The sequence below is a fragment of the Hyla sarda genome, chromosome 3 (genome assembly GCF_029499605.1).
Source record: "Hyla sarda isolate aHylSar1 chromosome 3, aHylSar1.hap1, whole genome shotgun sequence".
NCBI lineage: Eukaryota > Metazoa > Chordata > Amphibia > Anura > Hylidae > Hyla > Hyla sarda.
Window position 1 is genome coordinate 84,163,197 of NC_079191.1, and position 23,060 is coordinate 84,186,256.

The 23,060-nt window shown below is 45.2% G+C and overlaps 1 protein-coding gene across 1 annotated transcript in view; it reads right to left on the minus strand.

Moving 5' to 3' along the window:
• Window positions 1-6,229, minus strand: part of RASA2 (RAS p21 protein activator 2) — a 132,409-nt gene extending 126,180 nt beyond the window's left edge. Inside the window, exon 1 of the mRNA XM_056564468.1 lies at window positions 5,782-6,229. Coding sequence (XP_056420443.1) covers window positions 5,782-5,875 — 94 coding nt within the window. The 5' untranslated portion in view covers window positions 5,876-6,229. The remainder of the gene's footprint in view (window positions 1-5,781) is intronic.
• Between the last annotated feature and the right edge of the window lie 16,831 nt (window positions 6,230-23,060).

Here is a 23,060-nt window from a genome sequence, read left to right on the forward strand (position 1 = left end):
AGAACAGTTGGTTTCATACGATGAGCAGCGGAGTACCCTTTTACCAATAAGGTCTACTATTGTGAAGTAGCCAAACAAATGGAAATATGTGACCCTAAAGACTGATGTGAAGTCTGGACCTAGTAAGGTGTCTTCTGTTATCATTAATAACATGAATGACAATTTTTTTGTAATTTTTTTTTTTTTTAAGTGTTCATCCAACACGCCAACCAAACAGGGAGTACACAGTCACTGGAGGTCCCGTAAAAACAGGGGACCAACAAGACAACGCAACTGAATTTGAAAAAAGAACCAAACCCAGTCATAGATCTTTCTTCTACTCAACTCCTGATCAATTACAACTGGTATCCTTGGGTGTAAACTCCTGCCCTGCTAGTAGGGTGAACGGGTCCAACTTGAACTTGATTTAGTAAATTTTTTTTTTTAGAAAACTTATGTTAAAGTTTGTTCTCTGAGAAACCTGATTGATGTCCCCCTAGTTATGTACGTTCATTTGATACTGATTGTTTCAAATTGTCTGACTTTGATTCACGTGTGCCTAGCAATTTTTAACCTTATGTATATGTGTGTGTTTTAATCCCTTATTGTCAATCAGTACATAAAGGCATTGGTAAGATCAGAACACATAACAATGCATCCCAATATGAAACAGGCTTGAAAGCACTAAATGACCTGATCCAAAATCACAACCTGGTGGTGAAATTCACCAAGTCAGAGCGGTTGTAATCATGGATTGAAGTAAATATATTCGGGAAGCAGAACGTCAATTGCCAGATACAGGTACCCATCTGCTTTTAAGTAGCGACCCAAGGAAAGACGATGAGAGGAAAATTAAATCCACCAGATCAGGCCTTGAAGGAGACCTTGATAGCCAAACCATTGCATTTGTCTGTCACACACCTTATCACCCCAGTTTTAAATCTGCTTCCAAAGACCCATCAATCCCTTGTTGACCCTCCAAGTACACAGATTGTCTCTGAGAGGGAATCTATAACCAGGCCAGTCACCTATTTCCCTTGATCACATCTTATGTTTTTATGCCACACACATTAGATCCTTTCTAAAAGGCACGGTAGATTTATTTAAAAAAAACTTTAAGACATCTCTGTACCCAATACCATCATTCCGGTACCTTCTAGTCTTTATACATCTTCCCACCATAACCAAGTCATACTAGCTGTCAGACAACCAAATCAGATTTTCCTCCTAGTAAATGTGAATTCATTACTGCATTGCTAGAATTTTTTCTAACAACTTATCTCCTTTTAATGATCTTTATTATATGCTAATAGTGGGAACTGCCATGGGGACCAACCTGGCGCCCACATATGCAAATGTGTATGCAACTGTGCTTGATGAGACACACGTTTACGTGTCCCACCACTTCAGACATGTGCTGGCGATACACAGACCATGTGTTTCTCCTCTGGTCCGACAGTGAAGAGCAACATCACGTCCATCATTACTACCTGAACAATATCTGCCCCAACATCCAATTTATGTTTACAAAGTCTAGGAGAGTCTAGGACATCTGTGATGGTCAGAGGTGGATCACAGATCTATTTACCATGCCAACAGACTAATTCTGTAAAGGAAAACGTTCATCTAGTTTTTGGTGTACTGCGCACAGGAGGTGGGCCCACCAGGTGAATTTAAATATTCATGTTGCGCTTGTCACGTGAGCACTTGCGCCTACTGAGTTCTCATGTGACCAGCGTCCATGAATATTCAAATCCCCCCCGGTGGGCTCACCTCCAGTGTGCATTTTGCAAAATAAAGAAGCAGACCTTCAGATGGACCGGGCACCAGACTGAAGGTACGCATGTTATTCAGAGACCCCACATCGGTCTTCTGTTCGCCCGCACTATAACCCAGTGTATTGGGTTTAGTGTGGGTGAACGGGAGGATCGTTTTCCTTTAACAGTTGCCACCCCTGCCCAATGGTCAAGTCAAGCCAAGCCAACTGATGAATGCTAGACGGATTGTGGGCTCAGAAGATCTGGGTGAACTTGCATTGGACAAAATGTCGGCTAGCTTTTTCCTAAAAAGCCTATCTGTCTCCCAAGGCAAATCCCAAGTTTTGTCTAGGGACTGTAAAGAATTGATCCATTCTTCTCATCCTCAATCTCCTCCTTCTCGGCTAGCGTTTGTATCTACATATAACAACAAGTCAAGATCTGTAGCTTGTGTGATCAGATAAGATGATAGAATAGATATGAGATAGATAGATTAGATATGAGACAAATAAGACTATTGATAAAAGTAGATTTGAGACAGCCCCGTTATGAGAGTCACAGAGGATAGATACCAGACAGCTATAACAGATGGTAGAGAGATAGACACCAGACAGCTATAATAGATGATAGATAGAGATACCAGACAGCTATAATAGATGATAGATAACGATACCAGACAGCTATAATAGATGATAGATAGAGATACCAGACAGCTATAATAGATGATAGATAACGATACCAGACAGCTATAATAGATGATAGATAGATAGAGATACCAGACAGCTATAATAGATGGTAGAGAGATAGATACCAGACAGCTATAATAGATGATAGATAGATAGATACCAGACAGCTATAATAGATGATAGATAACGATACCAGACAGCTATAACAGATGGTAGAGAGATAGACACCAGACAGCTATAATAGATGATAGATAGAGATACCAGACAGCTATAATAGATGATAGATAGAGATACCAGACAGCTATAATAGATGATAGATAACGATACCAGACAGCTATAATAGATGATAGATAACGATACCAGACAGCTATAATAGATGATAGATAATGATACCAGACAGCTATAATAGATGATAGATAATGATACCAGACAGCTATAATAGATGATAGAGAGATAGACACCAGACAGCTATAATAGATGATAGCTAACGATACCAGACAGCTATAATAGATGATAGCTAACGATACCAGACAGCTATAATAGATGATAGATAACGATACCAGACAGCAATAATAGATGATAGATAACGATACCAGACAGCTATAATAGATGATAGATAGAGATACCAAACAGCTATAATAGATGATAGATAGAGATACCAAACAGCTATAATAGATGATAGATAGAGATACCAGACAGCTATAATAGATGATAGATAACGATACCAGACAGCAATAATAGATGATAGATAACGATACCAGACAGCTATAATAGATGATAGATAGAGATACCAAACAGCTATAATAGATGATAGATAGAGATACCAAACAGCTATAATAGATGATAGATAGAGATACCAGACAGCTATAATAGATGATAGATAACGATACCAGACAGCTATAATAGATGATAGAGAGATAGATACCAAACAGCTATAATAGATGATAGATAGAGATACCAAACAGCTATAATAGATGATAGATAGAGATACCAGACAGCTATAATAGATGATAGATAGATATACCAGACAGCTATAATAGATGATAGATAGATAGATAGATAGATAGATATACCAGACAGCTATAATAGATGATAGATAGATAGATACCAGACAGCTATAATAGATGATAGATAAATAGAGATACCAGACAGCTATAATAGATGATAGATAGATAGAGATACCAGACAGCTATAATAGATGGTAGAGAGATACCAGACAGCTATAATAGATGGTAGAGAGATACCAGACAGCTATAATAGATGGTACAGCAACAGAAGAATGCAGCAGCACACTGCCAGCACAAGGATATAGGTGAAACATGAATATGCAGTTAAAACATGGAGAGCTATACAGCTATGGTGTAATAGATGCAAATGTGAAACTATGAAATAGTGAGGCACTTCGCTCGCAAATTTGTCTCCGCCGGCGGTCAAATAGCTTGGGCCGTCCCACCGCGATAAGGTGGCCTCATTGGGACGGACCCTACACTGTGAATATGCCTCTGTGTGAACAATTCAGTAAGCATGGCAGGATCTGGAACATCCAAGACACCTTATATACACACCTGACCTTTGTCTATAATAGATGGTAGATAGGTAGATAGATAGATAGATAGATATATCAGACAGCTATAACAGATGGTAGATAAGAGAAAATATGAGATAAGAGAATAGATACATTTAAAATATGTCCTAGATAATAAAAACATGAGACAGGACATAAGATGGTAGATCTATACGATAGACCGATATAAGATAGAAATGAGACAAGACGCCTGATACAGTAGATTTGAGACAGATATATGCAATACATACATGATGAATAAGATGACCATTAGCCGGATAAATACGAGATAGATAAGATAATAGATACAATATAAACCTAACAATAAAACTACATTGCCTAAAAGTTACTTCATTATAAGCTGTAGACAATAAAATCAGCCATAGTATACGGCAGTAAATCTAAAGTTTACAAAGAAATAAAAGATGCATAAAACGTCCGCTGGTGTAGAGTGTATTTACGTGCAGGTGTATATACGCGAGTATATTTTACACTTACGTGTCCTCATGCTCATAACTGCTAGGCTTGTAAATCACTTTAAAGTCAGATCTATAGGTTACAGCGAGGACTCTTCCGAGGCAAGAAGCCATCGGAACATCCAGACGGAGGTTGGAGAATTCTGTATGGAAGGCTCCATCCACAGGGGCTGCGCTGTATCACATCTCTCTCACTCAGTGACCTATATGGAGGCTACTTAGGGTGAAGCTATGGCTCGGGCCTAATCTATACACAATATATATATGTATATATATATATATACACACACACACACACACACACACACACTAGAGATGAGCGAACTTACAGTAAATTCGATTCGTCACGAACTTCTCGACTCGGCAGTTGATGACTTATCCTGCATTAATGAGTTCAGCTTTCAGGTGCTCCGGTGGGCTGGAAAAGGTGGATACAGTCCTAGGAAAGAGTCTCCAGCCCACCGGAGCACCTGAAAGCTGAACTAATTTATGCAGGATAAGTCATCAAACTGCCGAGCCGAGAAGTTCGTGACGAATCGAATTGACTAAGTTTGCTCATCTCTAATATATACCCCAAAAATTGGCACAGCACTCCAAAGGATTCAAAAAAACGAGAGAAATGTATTCACTCATGGCAAAAAAACAGCAACGTTTCAGCTCATAAAGAGCCTTTTTCAAGCATGAAAAAGGCTCTTTATGAGCTGAAACGTTGCTGTTTTTTTGCCATGTGTGAATACGTTTCTCTCGGGGTTTTTTTGAATCCTTTGGAGTGCGGTGCCAATTTTTGGTTTTTATCTACATAAATAAACGTGTGTAGTAGAACTAAATGTGAGTTGCATTGGTTTAGGACTGTCCAGTACTGAACTGGAAAATCCGCTCTTCTAGATCAGTGCTTCCCAACTGTTGCAAGACTACAACTCCCAGCATGCCCAGACAGCCTTCGGCTGTCTGGGCATGCTGGGAGTTGTAGTTTTGCAACAGCTGTAGGCACGCAGTTTGGGAAACACAGCTCTATATCATAACCAATATCAGCAAGTATCCTATGTACTTATTCTTTGTTACTCTTCCTATTATTGTCCCTCTCCCTAGCTATCTAATATACAGGTAGAGTATATAGAGTATACAGAGTGCTGGACCCCGGAATGTATGAGGAGCCCCCGCATGTGTGTGAACTGTTGTTTACCCACTAGTTCTCTGGCCCGGGCACACAAAGTTGCACTAGTGCTCCCATCCCCAGGTACCGCACACATACCGCACAATACAAGTCTATAGCAGCAGTGAATGGATGTCCACAGCTGGCACAGCTCGGCTATACTCACAGATCTTCACTCTCAGGCTCTGCAGGACCCGCACAGGGGCCTCAGGCGGATCCCCGGCCTCTCCTCTGCCTCCTGCCCGCTGCTCCCCTGCCATCTCAGGCGGCAGCGGCAGAGTCTCTGTTGCCCGTACTCTTCCGCCAGCCGAACTATTTTAGCCGCTTATGACAAGAGAGGCAGCCCGCCGCGGAGTGATACCTGGGGCTGCCCGGCTCCACACACACTCTACAACGGATACGTCTGCGAGGGGCGGAACTAGGGCGGGGCAGCAGTCAGTCAGTCAGTCAGTGCCCGTGCTGGGTTTGGGCATAGGGGGGCGCCCTCGGAGTGTGGCCCCCTGGCTGTTATACAGTGAATAAAAAAACGTTATATTATGCTTAAAACGCCTCCTACTTGTCACAAGTATCAATAAAGTCTCACGACAGGGCACGATAGGTGTGACAGACTCTAGTGTAAGGACAGGGCACAGCAGCACCTTGTGCCCGGAAGCTGTATGGCGTAATACCGAGCCGGTACAGTCCATATAGCCACATGAGGGAGATGTATAATATTGCCCCTAACAACCATTATCAGAACTCTGTAAGGAATGAAAAGTAGAGCTGTTATTGGTTACCATGGGTAACGAGTTTTTAGTTTTTTTGTCTTTGCCTAAGCGTATGTTCACACTACGGAATTTCCACAAGATCGGGAATTACGATTTGTGTGAACCAGGATAAGTATCATGAAGAAAAACTTCGGGCAGGGGTCGTGACGCGCTCCTGTGCTGTAGAACAGGGGCTCCAAACAGGAGATTGCGGGGTGCGACAGCACTCGGACCCTCCCGCGATCTTAAACTTATCCCCTACCCTTCGGATAGGGGATACGTTTTTCTTCATGATACTTATCCTTTAACATTGGTGTAAACGGGCCCTCCACGGACCCATTCGCACTGCGAAATTACCGCGGTAGACTATTCCGGCCGCTGAAATTGATCTACCGAAAGAATGAACATGTTCATTCTTTTGGCAGAATTCTGCATTGCCGTCAATGGAGACGACACAGGTTGGTGCTGTCCTACCGCCATGGGTGGCCATCAGACGAAATCTCTGAGCAGAAATCCTGCAAGTGGAGATTTCGTAGTGTGAACGTACCTTTAGGCTGGATTCACATGTAGTGCACCACGCAGTCAAACCGCACATATTTTACCACATGTTGCTGCTGTTCTGTGATGCAGCGTAAAGCATAAGGTTGGGTTCACATGACGGACACAGCTGCGCCAACTTATTCAGTTGGAGCTAGGGCTGCTCACATATGCGCCATCACCTTTGGCAGCAATGCCTTTATGAGTAGATCCACCAAAATAATAAGCAGAAATTTAGCTTAAAGGGGTTCTCCGGTGCTTACACATCTTTTAATGATAAGGTGCCTGATCGCGGGAGTCCTACCGCTGGGGACCCCCGGGATCATGCACGCGGCACCCCGTTTGTAATCAGTCCCCGGAGCGTGTTCGCTCTGGGACTGATTACAGGCGACCACCGGGCCAGCGGCGTGTGACGTGGGTTTTTTTCTGCTTGGAAATTCCATAGTGTGAACCCAACCTAAGTCTGAAGACGATTTTCACCTCCAACGCGGGGAGACATAGGCCATATTTTGCCAAGGCAACCATAGCACACTCAGCGAAGTTCTGTTCATCAGAAAAGGGCTTGTGCACAGAAGTTCATTGAGCGTAGTATTATTGCCCAGGTAACTGTGCAGCCCAGCGTGGCCTGTGTCTCCCCATCCTGGCATTAAGGCCATGTTCACACGTCAGAATTTCCATGCGGAATTGGGATGTCCGCATGGAAATTCTGCTGCAGCAGAGTCCTGTTGAATTAAACAGGATTCTGCTGCTCTGTGCATGCAGCAGAATTTCATTGCCAGATGTTTCCTGCACGGAAATTCTGATTTCCAGGTCGGCACAAAGAATGAACATGTTCATTCTTGTGCGTAGACTGCACGGAATGCATAGCCATCTATGAGACGGCGCATTCCTGTGCAGACATTCCGGCGTGTGAACATAGCCTAAAGGTTGCACAAGCTCACAACTTTGGACTTACGCTTTAAGGGTAGGGTCACACATGCCGTATTTTGCTGCATATTTGCTGCTGCATATTTTCCTACCTATTGAAGTCAATGGGGGAGATTTATCAAAGGATTTAGACTGGTTTTTCTTGTCTAAATTTGTTGCACAGAAAGTCGCAGTCTAAATCTGTGCGACTTTTCTGCGACTTTTGCTCTAGAGGATTTTTAGAACATGATGCATGCAAGTCATTTGATAAATTAGGTGCACAATAGACCAGACTAACCCTCTGTAGTTTGGTCTATATTGATGCGGGACATAGACAACTTTGATAAATATCCCCCAATGAGTAGGAAAATATGCATGTGTGACCCTATCCTAAATGTGGGAAATGCTGCAAAGTTATTGGGCCATATGGCACACTATCACTGTAAGTAAACTCAGTCCTTGAATGGTGTTTTTATGGGCACTTTACCCACCTTTTTGGGTTTTATATTTTTACTAAATGTTAAAAACTCTGTGGCCAGATGTTATCTGGAGGTCAATAGGTAAATATAAAAATTAGTTGTTCTCTTTTTTTTTTAATGCAGCATGCTCCAGGAGTGTGGTGCACATGAACAACTCATGGTATTATTTTTTTTTCTGAAACAAAGGCCATGTCCAGATGTTAGCTGTAAGCCAATAGGGAAATATAAAATGCTATATGTGCAATGCATTCTCTTTCTAAATTTTTTTCCCTCTCCTTGTAGTATTGGTAGTTTTTCCAAAATGCTGCATGCTGTAGCTATGTGTTTTTTTTTTTTTTTTAAAGAGTACCTGTCATCAAACCATATTTTCTAAACTAACTCAGATGATATTCCCTAAGTACTCCTAACACCACTCTTGCCCTAAAAAAAATTTCTGGGCTTTAAAAAGCTCTGTATCATACCTTTCCCCTTGCTCACATTGTGTGAGCTCTTGGCAGAAAAAAGTGGGAAAGTTCCCCAGCAGGCGCGATGTCACTGAAGCCTTTGAGATCTGTGTCTTGCCATGCCCCACATGCACTTCCTGAGTCTGGTCTCCTGTCAGGTCGGGAGGAGACCAAACTAACTGTTTGACTTGTGCAGGGAACAGAAGAGAGCCACCTAGTGGATCTTTTTTCAATCACATTAAAACCATAATAAAGGTTAAAGGGGTAGTCCAGTGGTGAAAAACGTATCCCCTATCCTAAGGATAGGGGATAAGTTTGAGATTGCGGGGTGTCCGACCGCTGGGGCCCCCTGCGATGTCTCTGTACAGGGGCCAGGCTCTCCAGCCAGATAGCGGGTGTTGACTCCCGCACGAAGCGGCAGCCGACACGCCCCCTCAATACATCTCTATGGCAGAGCCGGAGATTGCCGAAGGCAGCGCTCCGGCTCTGCCATAGAGTTGTATTGAGGGGGCGTGTTGGCCGCCACTTCGTGCGGAGGTGGACACGCCCCCTTCCCGCGGGCTGTCGGGGCTCCGTACAGGAGATCTCAGGGGCCCCAGCGGTCATAGCCCCCGCGATCTGCAACTTATCCCCTATCCTTAGGATAGGGGATAAGTTGTTCACCACGGGTCACCACTGGACTACTCCTTTAAAGGGTAGCTCCCACCATCCTATTTTTTTTTCTGTCCCTGCCTATTGCCAATCTATCCCTAACCCCCTCCCTGCTTTTAATTTAAATTTTTACTATATTAATAATAACTTTTTTTCTGCCTCGTAGTGTGCTCACTACCAGGCAGACTTCCCCAGCAGGCACCACATCACTGATGCCTGCTGGGGGGGGACTTCAGCCCTTAGTTTATCTACACAGGGTGTCTCCAGCTGTTTCACCGCTACAACTCCCAGCTTGCCCTGACATCTATTGGCTGTCAGGGCATGCTGGGAGTTGTAGTAGTGAAACAGCTGGAGGCACCCTGTGTAGATAAACTATAAGTTATTGCCATGCGGCACTATGGCGCTAGCCCGTTTCCTCCGTCAAACCCCCTCCCCGCCATACCCCGTTCCCTCTATCACAACCCCCCCTCCCCCCGCCCGCATAAACCCCGTTCCCTCCATCACAAACCCCCCGCCCGCATACCCCGTTCCCTCCATTATACTTACCGGCAGCAGGCGTGCAGGGACAACGGCGGCGACGAGGTGGCGGCAATGTGCGGGAGGAGTGGCCTCCCAGCCAGTGACAGGGGAGCCAATGCGCTCGCTCCCACCTGTCTGATTGACAGGCAGGGAGCGAGAGCAGCCTAAATGAAAAAGGACTGATTGCCTGGCCAAAATCAGTCCTTTTTCAGGTGTGACATCACGTCAGGCTGCAGCCGGCCACTAGGAGGGAGACCCCTAGTGGCCGGTTTTCAAATGTAAATTACACCCTTATAATAAAAAAAATAAAAATAAAAATGAAACTATATTAGAGATATGTTGTAGTACATATGTACTACAACATATTAAAAAAAAAGTTGGTGACAGTGCCCATTTAAGAATTTTAACAGCAAGTAAATAGCAAAGTGTCTTATAATTACATAAGGAACAATATATTAAAAGTTTAGTTTGGTCACAGGTACTCTTGTGTTCTTCTTTACATAGTCTTCTAGAGAATAAAAAAATATATATAAAAATTGCCTAGAAAAAAATGCACGTGTACAAGTAAAGCTAGGTTATACTGGTGTTGCGCCAAACGGACTAACAGGTTGGAGCACTACTGACACTGCTGGGTCCCTATGGAATCCGTTGACTTATATGTGGTCCGTCTGGTGTCCGGTATTTTACAGGAATTGAGCAGAGAATAAAAACAGGACATGCAGTATTTTTTTTTCTTAGCCAACTCCTTCCAACATACTGACCGACAATTTCCCTTTGACGGTGTACAGCAGCTGTCTGAACAAGCCTAAAATGGGTGTTTTCTTTTGCTGAAATCCTAGAATCACGTAACTTATAATGAGAAAAACACCAGCAAAAAAAGAAACCACATAAAGCAAACTAAACCCACGTGGAAGATGCCGCCTGCAGCATCTACAGGACTTCTCCGACTCCGGACATCACACAGCGATCTCTCCCTCCCCAGTCTCACCGGCAACAGTGGATCGCCAAACAGGACAGGCGATACCACTATCCGGCTGGAACCATATGCGGGTAAGTGGGACTGAACATCGGAATAGGAAAGCAGTGCACCGCACACACCGTTTTCTTCCAACAGGTTTCCTGCATAGGTTTGATTTCTACTTTTCTACTGATTGGATACAACATCAATACTGTATATACAAGTAATATATCTGATTCATATCACACAACAAGTTCCCATACACTATATATACAAGGATCTTACTAGAGAACGGTTACCTTTTCTCTTCTTATTGATTTACTCTGAGGTTGTATAGGGTACACAACCTAATTACCAGTTCTCGTTTGATCCCTTCCTCCTATTGTAGAGCTACCTTATTTATTTTTTCTATGTTTTAACTTTTTGAAGACACCTTCAAAGGGCTTCAAAGTTTAGCAGCAATTTCCCAATTTTTCAGGAACATTTTTAAATCAGAATTTTTTAGGTACCAGTTCAGTTTTGAAGTGAATTTGAGGGTCTTTGTGTTAGAATCACCCCATAATGGACCCCATTATGAAAACTGCACCCTTCATAGTATTCAAAATTACATTCAGAAAGTTTGTTAACACTTTAGGTGTTTCACAGGAATGGCAGCAAAGTGGAGGAGAAAATTCAAAATTAAAATTTTTTACTAAAATGTTCTTGTAGATCCATTTTTTCATTTTTACAAGGGGTAAGAGAAGGAAAAGCCACCAAAATTTGTAACCTAATTTCTCTTGAGTAAAGAAATACCTCATATTTGGATGTATAGTGCTCTGTGAGCGCAGTACAGGGCTCAGAAGAAAGGAGAGACAATGGGATTTTGGAGGGAGAACTTAGCTGAAATGGTTCTTGGGGGGAATGTCGCATTTAGGAAGCCCCCATGGTGCCAGAACAGCACAAAAAAAAATGGCTCACTATTTGGGAAACTACAACCCGCAAGGAACGAAACAAGGGGTATAGTGAACCTTAACAAGTCACAGGTGTTTGATAAATTTTCACAAAAGTTGGACATGAAAATGACAAAAATGCTTATGTTATCCCAAATTTTTCATTCCTTCAGCCCCCAAAATTTTTTAACACCATTTCTTCTGAGTATAGAAATACCCCATATGTGGATGTAACGTGCTCTGCGGGCGCACTACAGGGCTCAGAAGAGAAGGAGTGCCATTGTGCTTTTGGAGAGAAAATTTGGGTGGAATGGAAGTAGGGGGCCATGTGCGTTCACAAAGCCCCCATGCTACCAGAACAGTGGTGCCCCCACATGTGACCCTATTTTGGAAACTACACCCCTCACAGAATGTAATAAGAGGTGCAGTGACCATTTACACCCCACTGGCGTTTCACATATCTTTGGAACAGTGGGCTGTGCAAATGAAAAATTAAACTTTTCATTTTTATGGACCACTGTTCAGAAAATCTGTCAGAAACCTTTGGGGTTTAAATGCTTACTGCACCCCTTGTTACATTCCATGAGGGGTATAGTTTCCAAAATGGGGTCACATGTTGGGGGTCCACTGTTCTGGCAGCGTGGGGGCTTTGTAAACGCACATGGACTTCAATTCCAGCAAAATTCTCTCTCCAAAAACCCAATAGTGCTCCTTCTTTTCTGAGCCCTGTTGTGCGCCCGCAGAGCACTTAACATCCACATATGGGGTATTTCCTTACTCAGAAGAAATGGTGTTACATATTTTAGGGGGCTTTTTTCCTATTATCCCTTGTGAAAAAGAAAAATTTGGGGTAACACCAGCATTTTAGTGAAAAAAATCCAGTTTCTAATTTTCACATCCAACTTTAAGGAAAATTTGTCAAACATCTGTGGGGTGTTAAGGCTCACTATACGCCTTGTTATGTTCAATGAGGGGTGTAGTTTCCAAAATGGGGGTCACATGTGGGTGTTTATTTTTTTTACATTTATGTCAGTACCGCTGTAACTATCAGCCACCCCTGTGCAAATCACCTATTTAGGCCTCAAATGTACATGGTGCACTCTCACTCCTGAGCCCTGTTGTACACCCTCAGAGCACTTTTACCTCTTGTAAAAATGAAAAGTATGGGGCAACACCTGCATGTTAGTGTAAAAATTAAAAAAATTACACGAACAGGCTGGCGTAGACCTCAACTTTACCTTTTCATAAGGGGTAAAAGGAGATAAAGTCCCCCAAATTTTGTAACGCAATTTCTTCCGAGTACGGAAATACCCCATATGTGGCCCTAAACTGTTGCCTTGAAATACGACAGGGCTCTGAAGTGAGAGAGCACCATGCTCATTTGAGGCCTAACTTAGGGATTTGCATAGGGATGGACCCAGATGCAAGCATTACACTTGCCTTTGCAACCAAAATACTACAGAAGTGTTTCCCACACAGGGTGCCTTCAGCAAAACTTCCAGCATGCCAGCATGTCAGTGGCTGTCTGGCAATACTGGGAGTTGTTGTTTTGCAACAGCTGGAGGCTCTATTTTGGAAACAGCACCATTCAAGACGTTTAGAGACGTTTTTGGAGGGGGTAACTGTGTAAGGGTGTGTGTATATGTGGTGCTTTACCATTTTGTGTTTTTAGGGTACATTCACATGGGTGGGGGCACAGTGAGTTTCCCACTGGGAGTTTGAGCTGCAGGCAGAAAATTTGACGCATCTCAAACTTGCAGCGGGAAACTCACTGTAAACCCCCGCTCGTGTGAATGTACCCTGTACATTCACATGGTGAGGGGGGTGCAAACCTCCAGTGGTTGCAAGACTACAACTCCCAGCATGCACTGACAGACCATACATGCTGGGAGTTGTAGTTATGCAACAGCTGGAGGCAAACTGGTTGCAAAACACTGAGTTTGTTACTTAACCAGTGCGCCTCCAGCTGTTGCAAAACTACAACTCCCAGCATGCACGATCTGTCAGTGCATGCTGCAAGTTGTAGTTTTGCAACAGCTGGAGGCACACTGGTTGCGAAACACTGAGTTAGGTAACAAACTCTAAGTGTTTTACAACCAGTGTGCCTTCAGCTGTTCCAAACTACAACTCTAAGCATGCATTGACAGCCGAAGGGCATGCAGGGAGTTTTAGTTACGCAAAAACTGGAGGTACATCTACAACTCCCAGCATGCCCTTTGGCAGTCTGTCCATGCTGGGAGTTGTAGTTATGCAATAGCTGGAGGCAAAAAAAAATCTATGAAAAAGTGTGCCTCCAGCTGTTGCACAACTACAACTCCCAGCATGCACAGACAGCCAAAGGACATACTGGGAGTTGCAGTTGTGCCTCCAGCTGTTGCATAATTACAACTCCCAGCATGCCTTTTGGCTCTGCATGCTGGAAATTATTGCTAAACAACAGCAGGAAGCAAACAACTCACCTCCTCCTGTATTCATCCGCCGCTGCTGACGCCACCAGGGAGCCTCGCTGCCTCCTCCAGCAACCCCTGCTGCCGCTGAAGACAGGTAAGGGACCTCCGACAGACCCGATCGCCGCCCCGATCACCGTCCAGCAGGCTAGGTGATTGGTCGGTCTGACCAATCAAGCGATCTTGAGGTGGCACCTGTGCCACCTCACTCCTGCTGGGCAAGGGTGATTGGTGCTGTCTCGGACAGCACCAACCACCCCTTTTTTTCCGGGTCACCGGAGACCTGATTGACCCGGAATTGCTGCAAATCGCCAGTCTGAATTGACATGGGTCTCAGGACCCCCCCCCCCCCCCCCCCCCAGGGGTTTGCACGGGATGCCTGCTGAATGATTTCAGCTGGCATCCCGTTCCGCTCACCACCCGGTTACCAGCTGTGAATGGAAACGTCCAGGGCGTACAGGTACGCCTTGGGCCCTTAAGTCCCAGGACGCCAGGGTGTACCTGTACGCCCTGTGTCCGGGATAGGTTAATATTGTTATAAAAGTGGTCACATCATCTGATGAACATTGTATTGTTTCATTGGTTTAGCATGTTTTTAAGTGTGTAACTCATTCAATGTTCTATAACTATAAGTTAAAGTGACTGCACCTGAAACGTAATTTGCATTGCTGAGTGCTATTTAAATGAGGGGTCCAAAAAAATAACAGAAGTTTTAACTGCTGGTGCTGGATTTTTCTATGCAATGCAACTTAAATAGCTGCAATAATAAAATACCTAACTAATCTAATTTCTGCTGATGAGCAGTACAGTCTGTATTATATTTAATAATCTTCAAGCATAACTTTCATGCTTTTCAGTCCCCTCAAGTAAAAATGTATCTAAATGTACAAAGAAAGCTTTGAGTACATAACAGTGCACTATGGGCCTCAAGTACTATTAAAGTTCCATGTAAAATCACGTTAAAAAAAAGTATGGGGAAATGCATTTCACTTTTTGTATTCAAAGGGGTTGTCTAGCAAAATAATATGTAATAATATGTATAATATGTATAGTGTCAAAAAGTATAATAAAGGAACTAATATAATATTATTAGCCATAGTGCACATATCTATCCATATCAGCTGAGCTTTCTGGCTTTTAGCTGTTATGTCCTTTTACTTTCTGTAAGCAGTCTGCTCTGTCTCTGCTCCCCCCTCCTGTCTGCTAAAGACCAGACCATTGATGTGAAGATTTGGATCTCATATTACTTCTTGTTAGATTTTAAGTCAGCAGGTAGCATTTTTCAGATAAAACAGCAGTGAGCCTGTTCTGATAAAAACTAATTTGACTGAGAAATGCTTTCTGCTGCCTTAAAATCTAATGAACAGTAATATGAGCTTCCCTGTTCACATTACTGGTCTGGTCCTCAGCAGACAGGAGGTGAGGGGGGAGCAGAGATTGGAGCTCTGCTTTCAAAGAGTGTGTAGGTACTTCACAGCTGCAAGCAAGACAGCTAAGATGATATGATAAGAGATCTGTGCAGTATGGCTAATATCATTGTATTAGTAAGTTGCTTTATTGTTACGCCGAGCGCTCCGGGTCCCTGCTCCTCCCCAGAGTGCTCGCGGCGTTCTCCTCTCTGCAGTGCCCCGTTCAGACCCACTGACCGGGAGCACTGCACTGACATTCACGATGGGGATGCGATTCGCATAGCGGGACGCGCCCGCTCGCGAATCGCATCCCAAGCCACTTACCTGTCCCGGTCCCCGGCTGTCACGTTCTGCCGCGCGCGGCTCCGCTCTCTAGGGCGCGTGCACGCCAGCTCTCTAAGATTTAAAGGGCCAGTGCACCAATGGTTGGTGTCTGGCCCAATCAGTCTAATTAGCTTCCACCTGCTCCCTGTCCATATAACCTCACTTCCCCTGCACTTCCTGGCCGGATCTTGTTGCCATTGTGCCAGTGAAAGCGTTCCTTGTGTATCCCAAGCCAGTGTTCCAGACCTCTTGCCGTTGCCCCTGACTACGATCATTGCTGCCTGCCCTGAACTTCTGCTACGTCCGACCTTGCTCTTGCCTTATCCCTTGTACCGCGCCTATCTCAGCAGTCAGAGAGGTTGAGCCGTTGCCGGTGGATACGACCTGGTTGCTACCGCCGCTGCAAGACCATCCCGCTTTGCGGCGGGCTCTGGTGAAAACCAGTAGCAACCTAGAACCGGTCCACCGACACGGTCCACGCCAATCCCTCGCTAACACAGAGGATCCACATCCAGCTAGCCGAATCCTAACAGTAGATCCAGCCATGGATCCCGCTGAGGTGCCGCTGCCAAGTCTCGCTGACCTTCCCACGGTGGTCGCCCAGCAATCGCAGCAAATTGCCCAACAAGGACAGCAGCTGTCGCAGTTGACCGCCATGTTACAGCAACTTCTGCCACTGCTACAGCAGCAACCATCTCCTCCGCCAGCTCCTGCACCTCCTCCGCAGCGAGTGGCCGCTCCTAGCCTCCGCTTGTCCCTTCCGGACAAATTTGATGGGGACTCTAGACTCTGCCGTGGTTTCCTGTCTCAATGTTCCCTACATATGGAGATGTTGTCGGACCAATTTCCTACAGAACGTCTAAGGTGGCGTTCGTAGTGAGTCTTCTGTCTGGAAAGGTCTTGTCTTGGGCCACACCGCTCTGGGACCGCAATGATCCTGCCACAGCCTCAGTCCAGTCCTTCTTCGCTGAAGTCCATAGTGTCTTCGAAGAACCAGCCCGAGCTTCTTCTGCCGAGACTGCCCTGCTGAACCTGGTCCAGGGTAATTCTTCAGTAGGCGAATACGCCATCCAATTTCGTACCCTCGCCTCTGAATTATCTTGGAACAACGAGGCCCTCTGCGCGACCTTTAAAAAAGGCCTATCCAGCAACATCAAAGATGTACTGGCCGCACGAGAAATTCCGGCTAACCTGTCAGAACTTATCCTTTTGGCCACCCGCATCGACAAGCGTTTTTCTGAAAGACACCAGGAGCTCCGCCAGGAAAAGGACCTTGATCTCTGTGCACCTCTCTCACAGTATCCTTTGCAATCTACCCCTGTGCCTCCCGCCGAGGAGGCTATGCAAGTGGATCGGTCTCGCCTGACCCATGAAGAGAGGACTCGCCGTAGGGATAAAAATTTATGTCTGTACTGCGCTAGTACCGAACATTTCTTGGTGGATTGCCCTATTCGTCCTCCACCTCTGGGAAACGCACGCACGCACCCAGCTCACGTGGGTGTGGCGTCTCTTGGTACGAAGTCTGCTTCTCCACGTCTCACTGTGCCCGTGCGGATTTCTCCTTCTGCCAACTCCTCCTTCTCAGCCGTGGCCTTCTTGGACTCTGGTTCTTCTGGAAATTTTATTCTGGCCTCTTTGGTTAATAGGTTCTGCATCCCGGTGACCTGTCTCGTCAAGCCGCTCTACATTTCTTCGGTCAATGGAGTGAAGTTGGACTGCACTGTGCGTTACCGCACAGAGCCCTTGCTTATGAGCATTGGACTGCATCACAAGAAAATTGCATTTTTTGTCCTGCCCAACTGCACCTCTGAAGTCCTCCTCGGTCTGCCATGGCTCCAGCATCATTCTCCCACCCTTGTCTGGACCACCGGGGAGATCAAGAATTGGGGTCCTGCTTGCCACAAGAAATGCCTCACATCTGCTCCTCATAGCCCCCTTCCTGGTGTCACTCTGCCCCGTGACAAGCTTCACCCTCTGCCCCCCCCTCCCCATTCCCACTTCTTCTGGATTTCCGGCCGCTGATGTTGCTACCCAGGACTTCTTTTTGTTCCGGAAGGAAACTCAAGAGGCGCCCCCTATGTTCTTGTCTCATTTGAAGGGACAAGGAGACAAAAAGAGGGGGAGACCTAAGGGGGGGGGGGGGTACTGTTACGCCGAGCGCTCCGGGTCCCTGCTCCTCCCCGGAGCGTTCGCAGCATTCTCCTCTCTGCAGCGCCCTGGTCAGACCCGCTGACCGGGAGCGCTGCACTGACATTCACGATGGGGATGCGATTCACATTGCGGGACGCGCCCGCTTGCGAATCGCATCCCAAGCCACTTACCCGTCCTGGTCCCCGGCTGTCACGTTCTGGCGCACGCGGCTCCGCTCTCTAGGGCGCGCGCGCGCCAGCTCTCTAAGATTTAAAGGGCCAGTGCACCAATGATTGGTGTCTGGCCCAATCAGTCTAATTAGCTTCCACCTGCTCCCTGTCCATATAATCTCACTTCCCCTGCACTTCCTGGCCTGATCTTGTTGCCATTGTGCCAGTGAAAGCATTCCTTGTGTATCCCAAGCCAGTGTTCCAGACCTCTTGCCGTTGCCCCTGCCTGCCCTGACCTTCTGCTACGTCCGACCTTGCTCTTGCCTTATCCCTTGTACCGCGCCTATCTCAGCAGTCAGAGAGGTTGAGCCGTTGCCGGTGGATACGACCTGGTTGCTACCGCCGCTGCAAGACCATCCCGCTTTGCGGCGGGCTCTGGTGAAAACCAGTAGCAACCTAGAACCGGTCCACCGACACGGTCCACGCCAATCCCTCGCTGACACAGAGGATCCACATCCAGCTAGCCGAATCCTAACATTTATTTTACTTTTTGACACCATACACAGGTTGTTTATTTTTCTGGACAAACCCTTCAATGGTTTTCCCTGTAATTTCCATGTTTTTTTTTTTCTGAGTGAATTGTTCAACCTGTTGGTGAAGTCATATACTTAAAATGACAGAAAAATGTATTCCCTATCCTAGTTTGGCATAATGGTGGAGGAAGATGAGGAAAAGGCCAATCTACTAAATGCCTTCTTCTCTACTGTATTCACAAAGGAAGATGCAATGATGGATGACATGACATGAGTAGGGATAATGTAGATTCTACTGATAATCTCACCTGTTTAACCCAACAAGAAGTGCTGCCCCGCCTTAGCAACATTAAAATACACAAGTCTGTGAGCCCAGATGGAATCCATCCAAGGGTTTTTGTGTGTCAAACCCTTATTCCTTATATTAAAAGATTCTATTATGACAGGGAGTGTTCCACAGGACTGGCGCTTATCAAATGTGGTACCAATATTTAAAAAGGGGTCAAAAAGGGATGCTGTGAACTAAAGGCCTGTAAGTTTAACATCTTGTGGGTAAGATTTTGGAGTTTTTTTTTTTTTGAGAGATGCTATTCGGGGTATCTCAATGAAAATAACATAATAATAAATGTAGCGGGATTCCAGAATAGAATTTCTATATTTGCAGATGACACTAAACTGGGTAAGGTGATCACCACAGATGAAGATAACATAATATTATAGAGGGATCTGGGAAAGCTGGAGGCTTGGGCACAGATATGGCAAATTATGTTTAATGTAGATAAATGTAAGGTGATGTATTTGGGCCGTAAAAACAACATGTACAATTATGTGCTAAATAATAAAACATTAGGTAAAATTTCTACTGAAAAGGACTTGGCTTACTGGTGGACAGGAAGCTCAACTTTAAAGTCTAAAGACTAATAAAGTCATGGAATGTATCAAGAGAGGCATAGAGGCTCAGGACAGGAACATAGTTTTACCTCTGTATAAATCACTAGTAAGACCACATATGGAGTATTTTGTCCAGTTTTGGGCGCCTGTGTATAGGAAGGATATGACTGAACTGGAGAGGGTGCAGAGGAGGTGACAAAGATAATTGGTGGTATGGGAGCATTACAGGACCAAGACAAGTTATCAAGCTTGGGGATATTAAGTTTAGAAAAAAAAGTCTTAGGGAGAATTTGATCACAATGTACAAATATATAAAGGTACAGTACAGAGATCTTTCTAGTGATCTTTTTATACCAAGGCTGGTAACCATGACAAGGGGGCATCCTCTACATCTAGAGGAAAGAAGGTTTCACCATCATCACAGCATGAATAGTAGAATTATGGGGAGAGAACATTGATCTGGGGATTTATTCTGATTACCATACTGGAGTCAGGAAGAATTTTTCCTCTCATAGGGCATTTGGCATCAGCCTCATGGGGTGGGGGGATCAACATAGTAGGGCTTTAGGTTGAACTTGATGGACTCTTGTCTTTTTTCAACCTTAGAAACTATGTATAACTATAATAATACCATTATTTACGTGCGAAGGTTAATTGACTGAGTCACTTAACCTGTGTTTGTGGGAGGGGCGGTACTTGCGCTTAAAAGCCGCGGCTCCCTGTGTTCAGTGCGCCGCGGCTCTCGCGTTGTTTGGAGTCCGTGACGTCAGACGCCGTGGGCAGTCTCTCCTGCCTCGTGTTCGTTCCGGTGCTCTGCTGTGCACGTCATTTCAGGTTAGTTCAGGTCCGGGGAGTGACTGCAGGAGTCTGGGGGCTCGTGTCTCGTATGAGTCCCCCGTGCCCTGCCTTTAGCATGTTGATGTTGTTGTTCAGCAGCCGTAGCGGGCTGCTGAGCTACGTTGTGCGCTTCCGGCGCATGTCGGGGGGTTTCTTTTCAGATGTTTGGTGCTGGCTGGGGGAGGTGACAGCGGGAGTTACCTTTCAGAGCATATGTTCTTCGGAGCTCCGCGGTATTCTCCCGTCCCGTTCCGCTGCCTTACGCATGCCGGCTTTCTTATTCAGTCACCAGTCTCAGCCGGCAGCCAGTTCGTTACACACCTCCTGCGGCTCAGCTCTGCATGCTGGGTGCTTGTTTATATACTGTAGGTATTATAGTCTTGTAGTTCCAGGTGTTAGTCTTAGTGTCAGTACACGTTGTCTACTGGTCACGCTTCGTTAATGTGTCACAGATGTCCCTGCTGTTTATTTCACTGGTTGACGCGTTTGTTCCGCAGTTGCTTCTCATATACCTAATCTGTTTCATATTCCATGTGTTTTACACTGTTGCTTCTGGTATCTACACTTCGGCCGCATACATTGGTCCGTATTAGTCATGTTTTAACTCATGAGTCTGTTGCATACGCTGCTGATACACTACCATTATATGCTCCGCTATTGTCTGGTACTATAATTCTGTTCTCACATGGTCAATTTGCCTTCCGCTGTTTCGCCTCTGTCTTCATGGTATTTATTGCTTCATGATATTTATTGCTAGTCGTAGTTATTTACTTTGCTCGTTGTTTGGTACCGTTTTACTCTAACTTGTTGTGGTAGTGAGTAAGGCGGTTGTTCCTAAATTAGTTTGCCTGGCTTGTAGCATGGTCTTCAATGTGTGCTGCTGTTCTGTTGTTCCTGTGCTCCTATGGTTACTCTTTTACCTGGTTAAGTGTTTTTGTCATGTTACTAGCTAAATCCTTCGTCATAGACTCACCAAGCGCCTTGTAGGTGTTGATCCACACCTGTACCTGTTCAGTTATGTGGTGGGTTTACCTTTGCCCTTGTTCTTGTTTTCACGTTCTACCTCCTTCATTAGACTATCGTCTTACTAGCTCAGTAATGCTGTGTGGCTGTCTAGGCTCAAAGTTCATCTTTACGCTACTTCGCTGTCCTTGGCCCGGTCGTTTTTAGGTAAAAGAGATAAAAAAGTATATTTGGAATTTTGCATATATGTATATAGGTGTTAATTTTAAAAAATTTTATGTTTATGCAAGTTGTTTTCTCTTCCCCCAACTCGCCCTTTGGGGCTCGGTTCATGTCCTTTCCACCGACTCAACTCGTCTTTGGGTCCTCGTGTGGATCTGCCTTAGCCTGTGTGTTGTTAAGTTATATGCCTGTGTGTTTTATTCAGCAGTTGTCCACGCACGCTCTTGTGGCTTATACGTCTGCTGTCGTGAACTTCGTGTTGGCTTATCACCCTCAGTACAGGTACGTGCAGTCCATTTTCGGGTTAGTTGCAGTAAACATTCTCTTCATACGGTTCTCCTTTAACTCGCAGTGTTCATTCTGGTGGTCTCGCCTCGCTTCAGCTTCTACGTTATTCCAGCCTTTCCACCGACTCAACTCGTCTTTGGGTCCTCGTGTGGATCTGCCTTAGCCTGTGTGTTGTTAAGTTATATGCCTGTGTGTTTATTCAGCAGTTGTCCACGCACGCTCTTGTGGCTTAAACGTCTGCTGTCGTGAACTTCGTGTTGGCTTACCACCCTCGGTACAGGTATGTGCAGTCCATTTTTGGGTTAGTTATAGTAAACATTCTCTTCATACGGTTCTCCTTTGGCTCGCAGTGTTCATCCTGGTGGTCTCGCCTCGTTTCAGCTTCTACGTTGTTCCAGCGCCTGTTCGTGTCGAGATTCACCGTCATAACCCAGTTGTCAAGGTGCGGTCTGTTTTAGGCTTCAGGAAGTCCAGGTATTCATGTCTTAGTTCGTTACCCATCACGTCCTTGGGTGTACTCTTTATCCCCTGCTCATCACGTCTTTGGGCCAAGGGGTTCGTTAGTCACGAGTAACTTTACGTGTCACGCTGTTAGCATGTGTCTAGTCACCACTCGGTACTCTTCACTTTCTAGTCCGATTCTGTGGTGGCAGTGGTTTTGATTTCCGGGTTAGTCTTGCTCTGACAGGTGTATTTTGTTTTTTTTTGGTTGTCCCTTGGGTCAGGATTTGATTGTTGTATATCTAATTTTCAGAAATGTCTCACGCATCAGACATTGAAGATGCAGCTTCTGTTCTGGACAATGTCACTAGAACATCGGATCTGGGTAGCGTCCCATCTCTTCGTAACTGGACCATTCCTAAACTGACGGCTGAACTCGTCCGCAAAGGCATCCCGTTCCCGGCTACTGCCCGCAAGGCGGAACTTTATCGTTTATTGGTCTCTGAGCACTCGGGACCCTGCGATCAAGCAGGCCCTAGCAGTGAAGAAGTGTCCATGCAGACACTCAATACGTCCATCTTGCAGTTGCATACGTTAATTAACTCGCTGTGCTCTAGAGTTG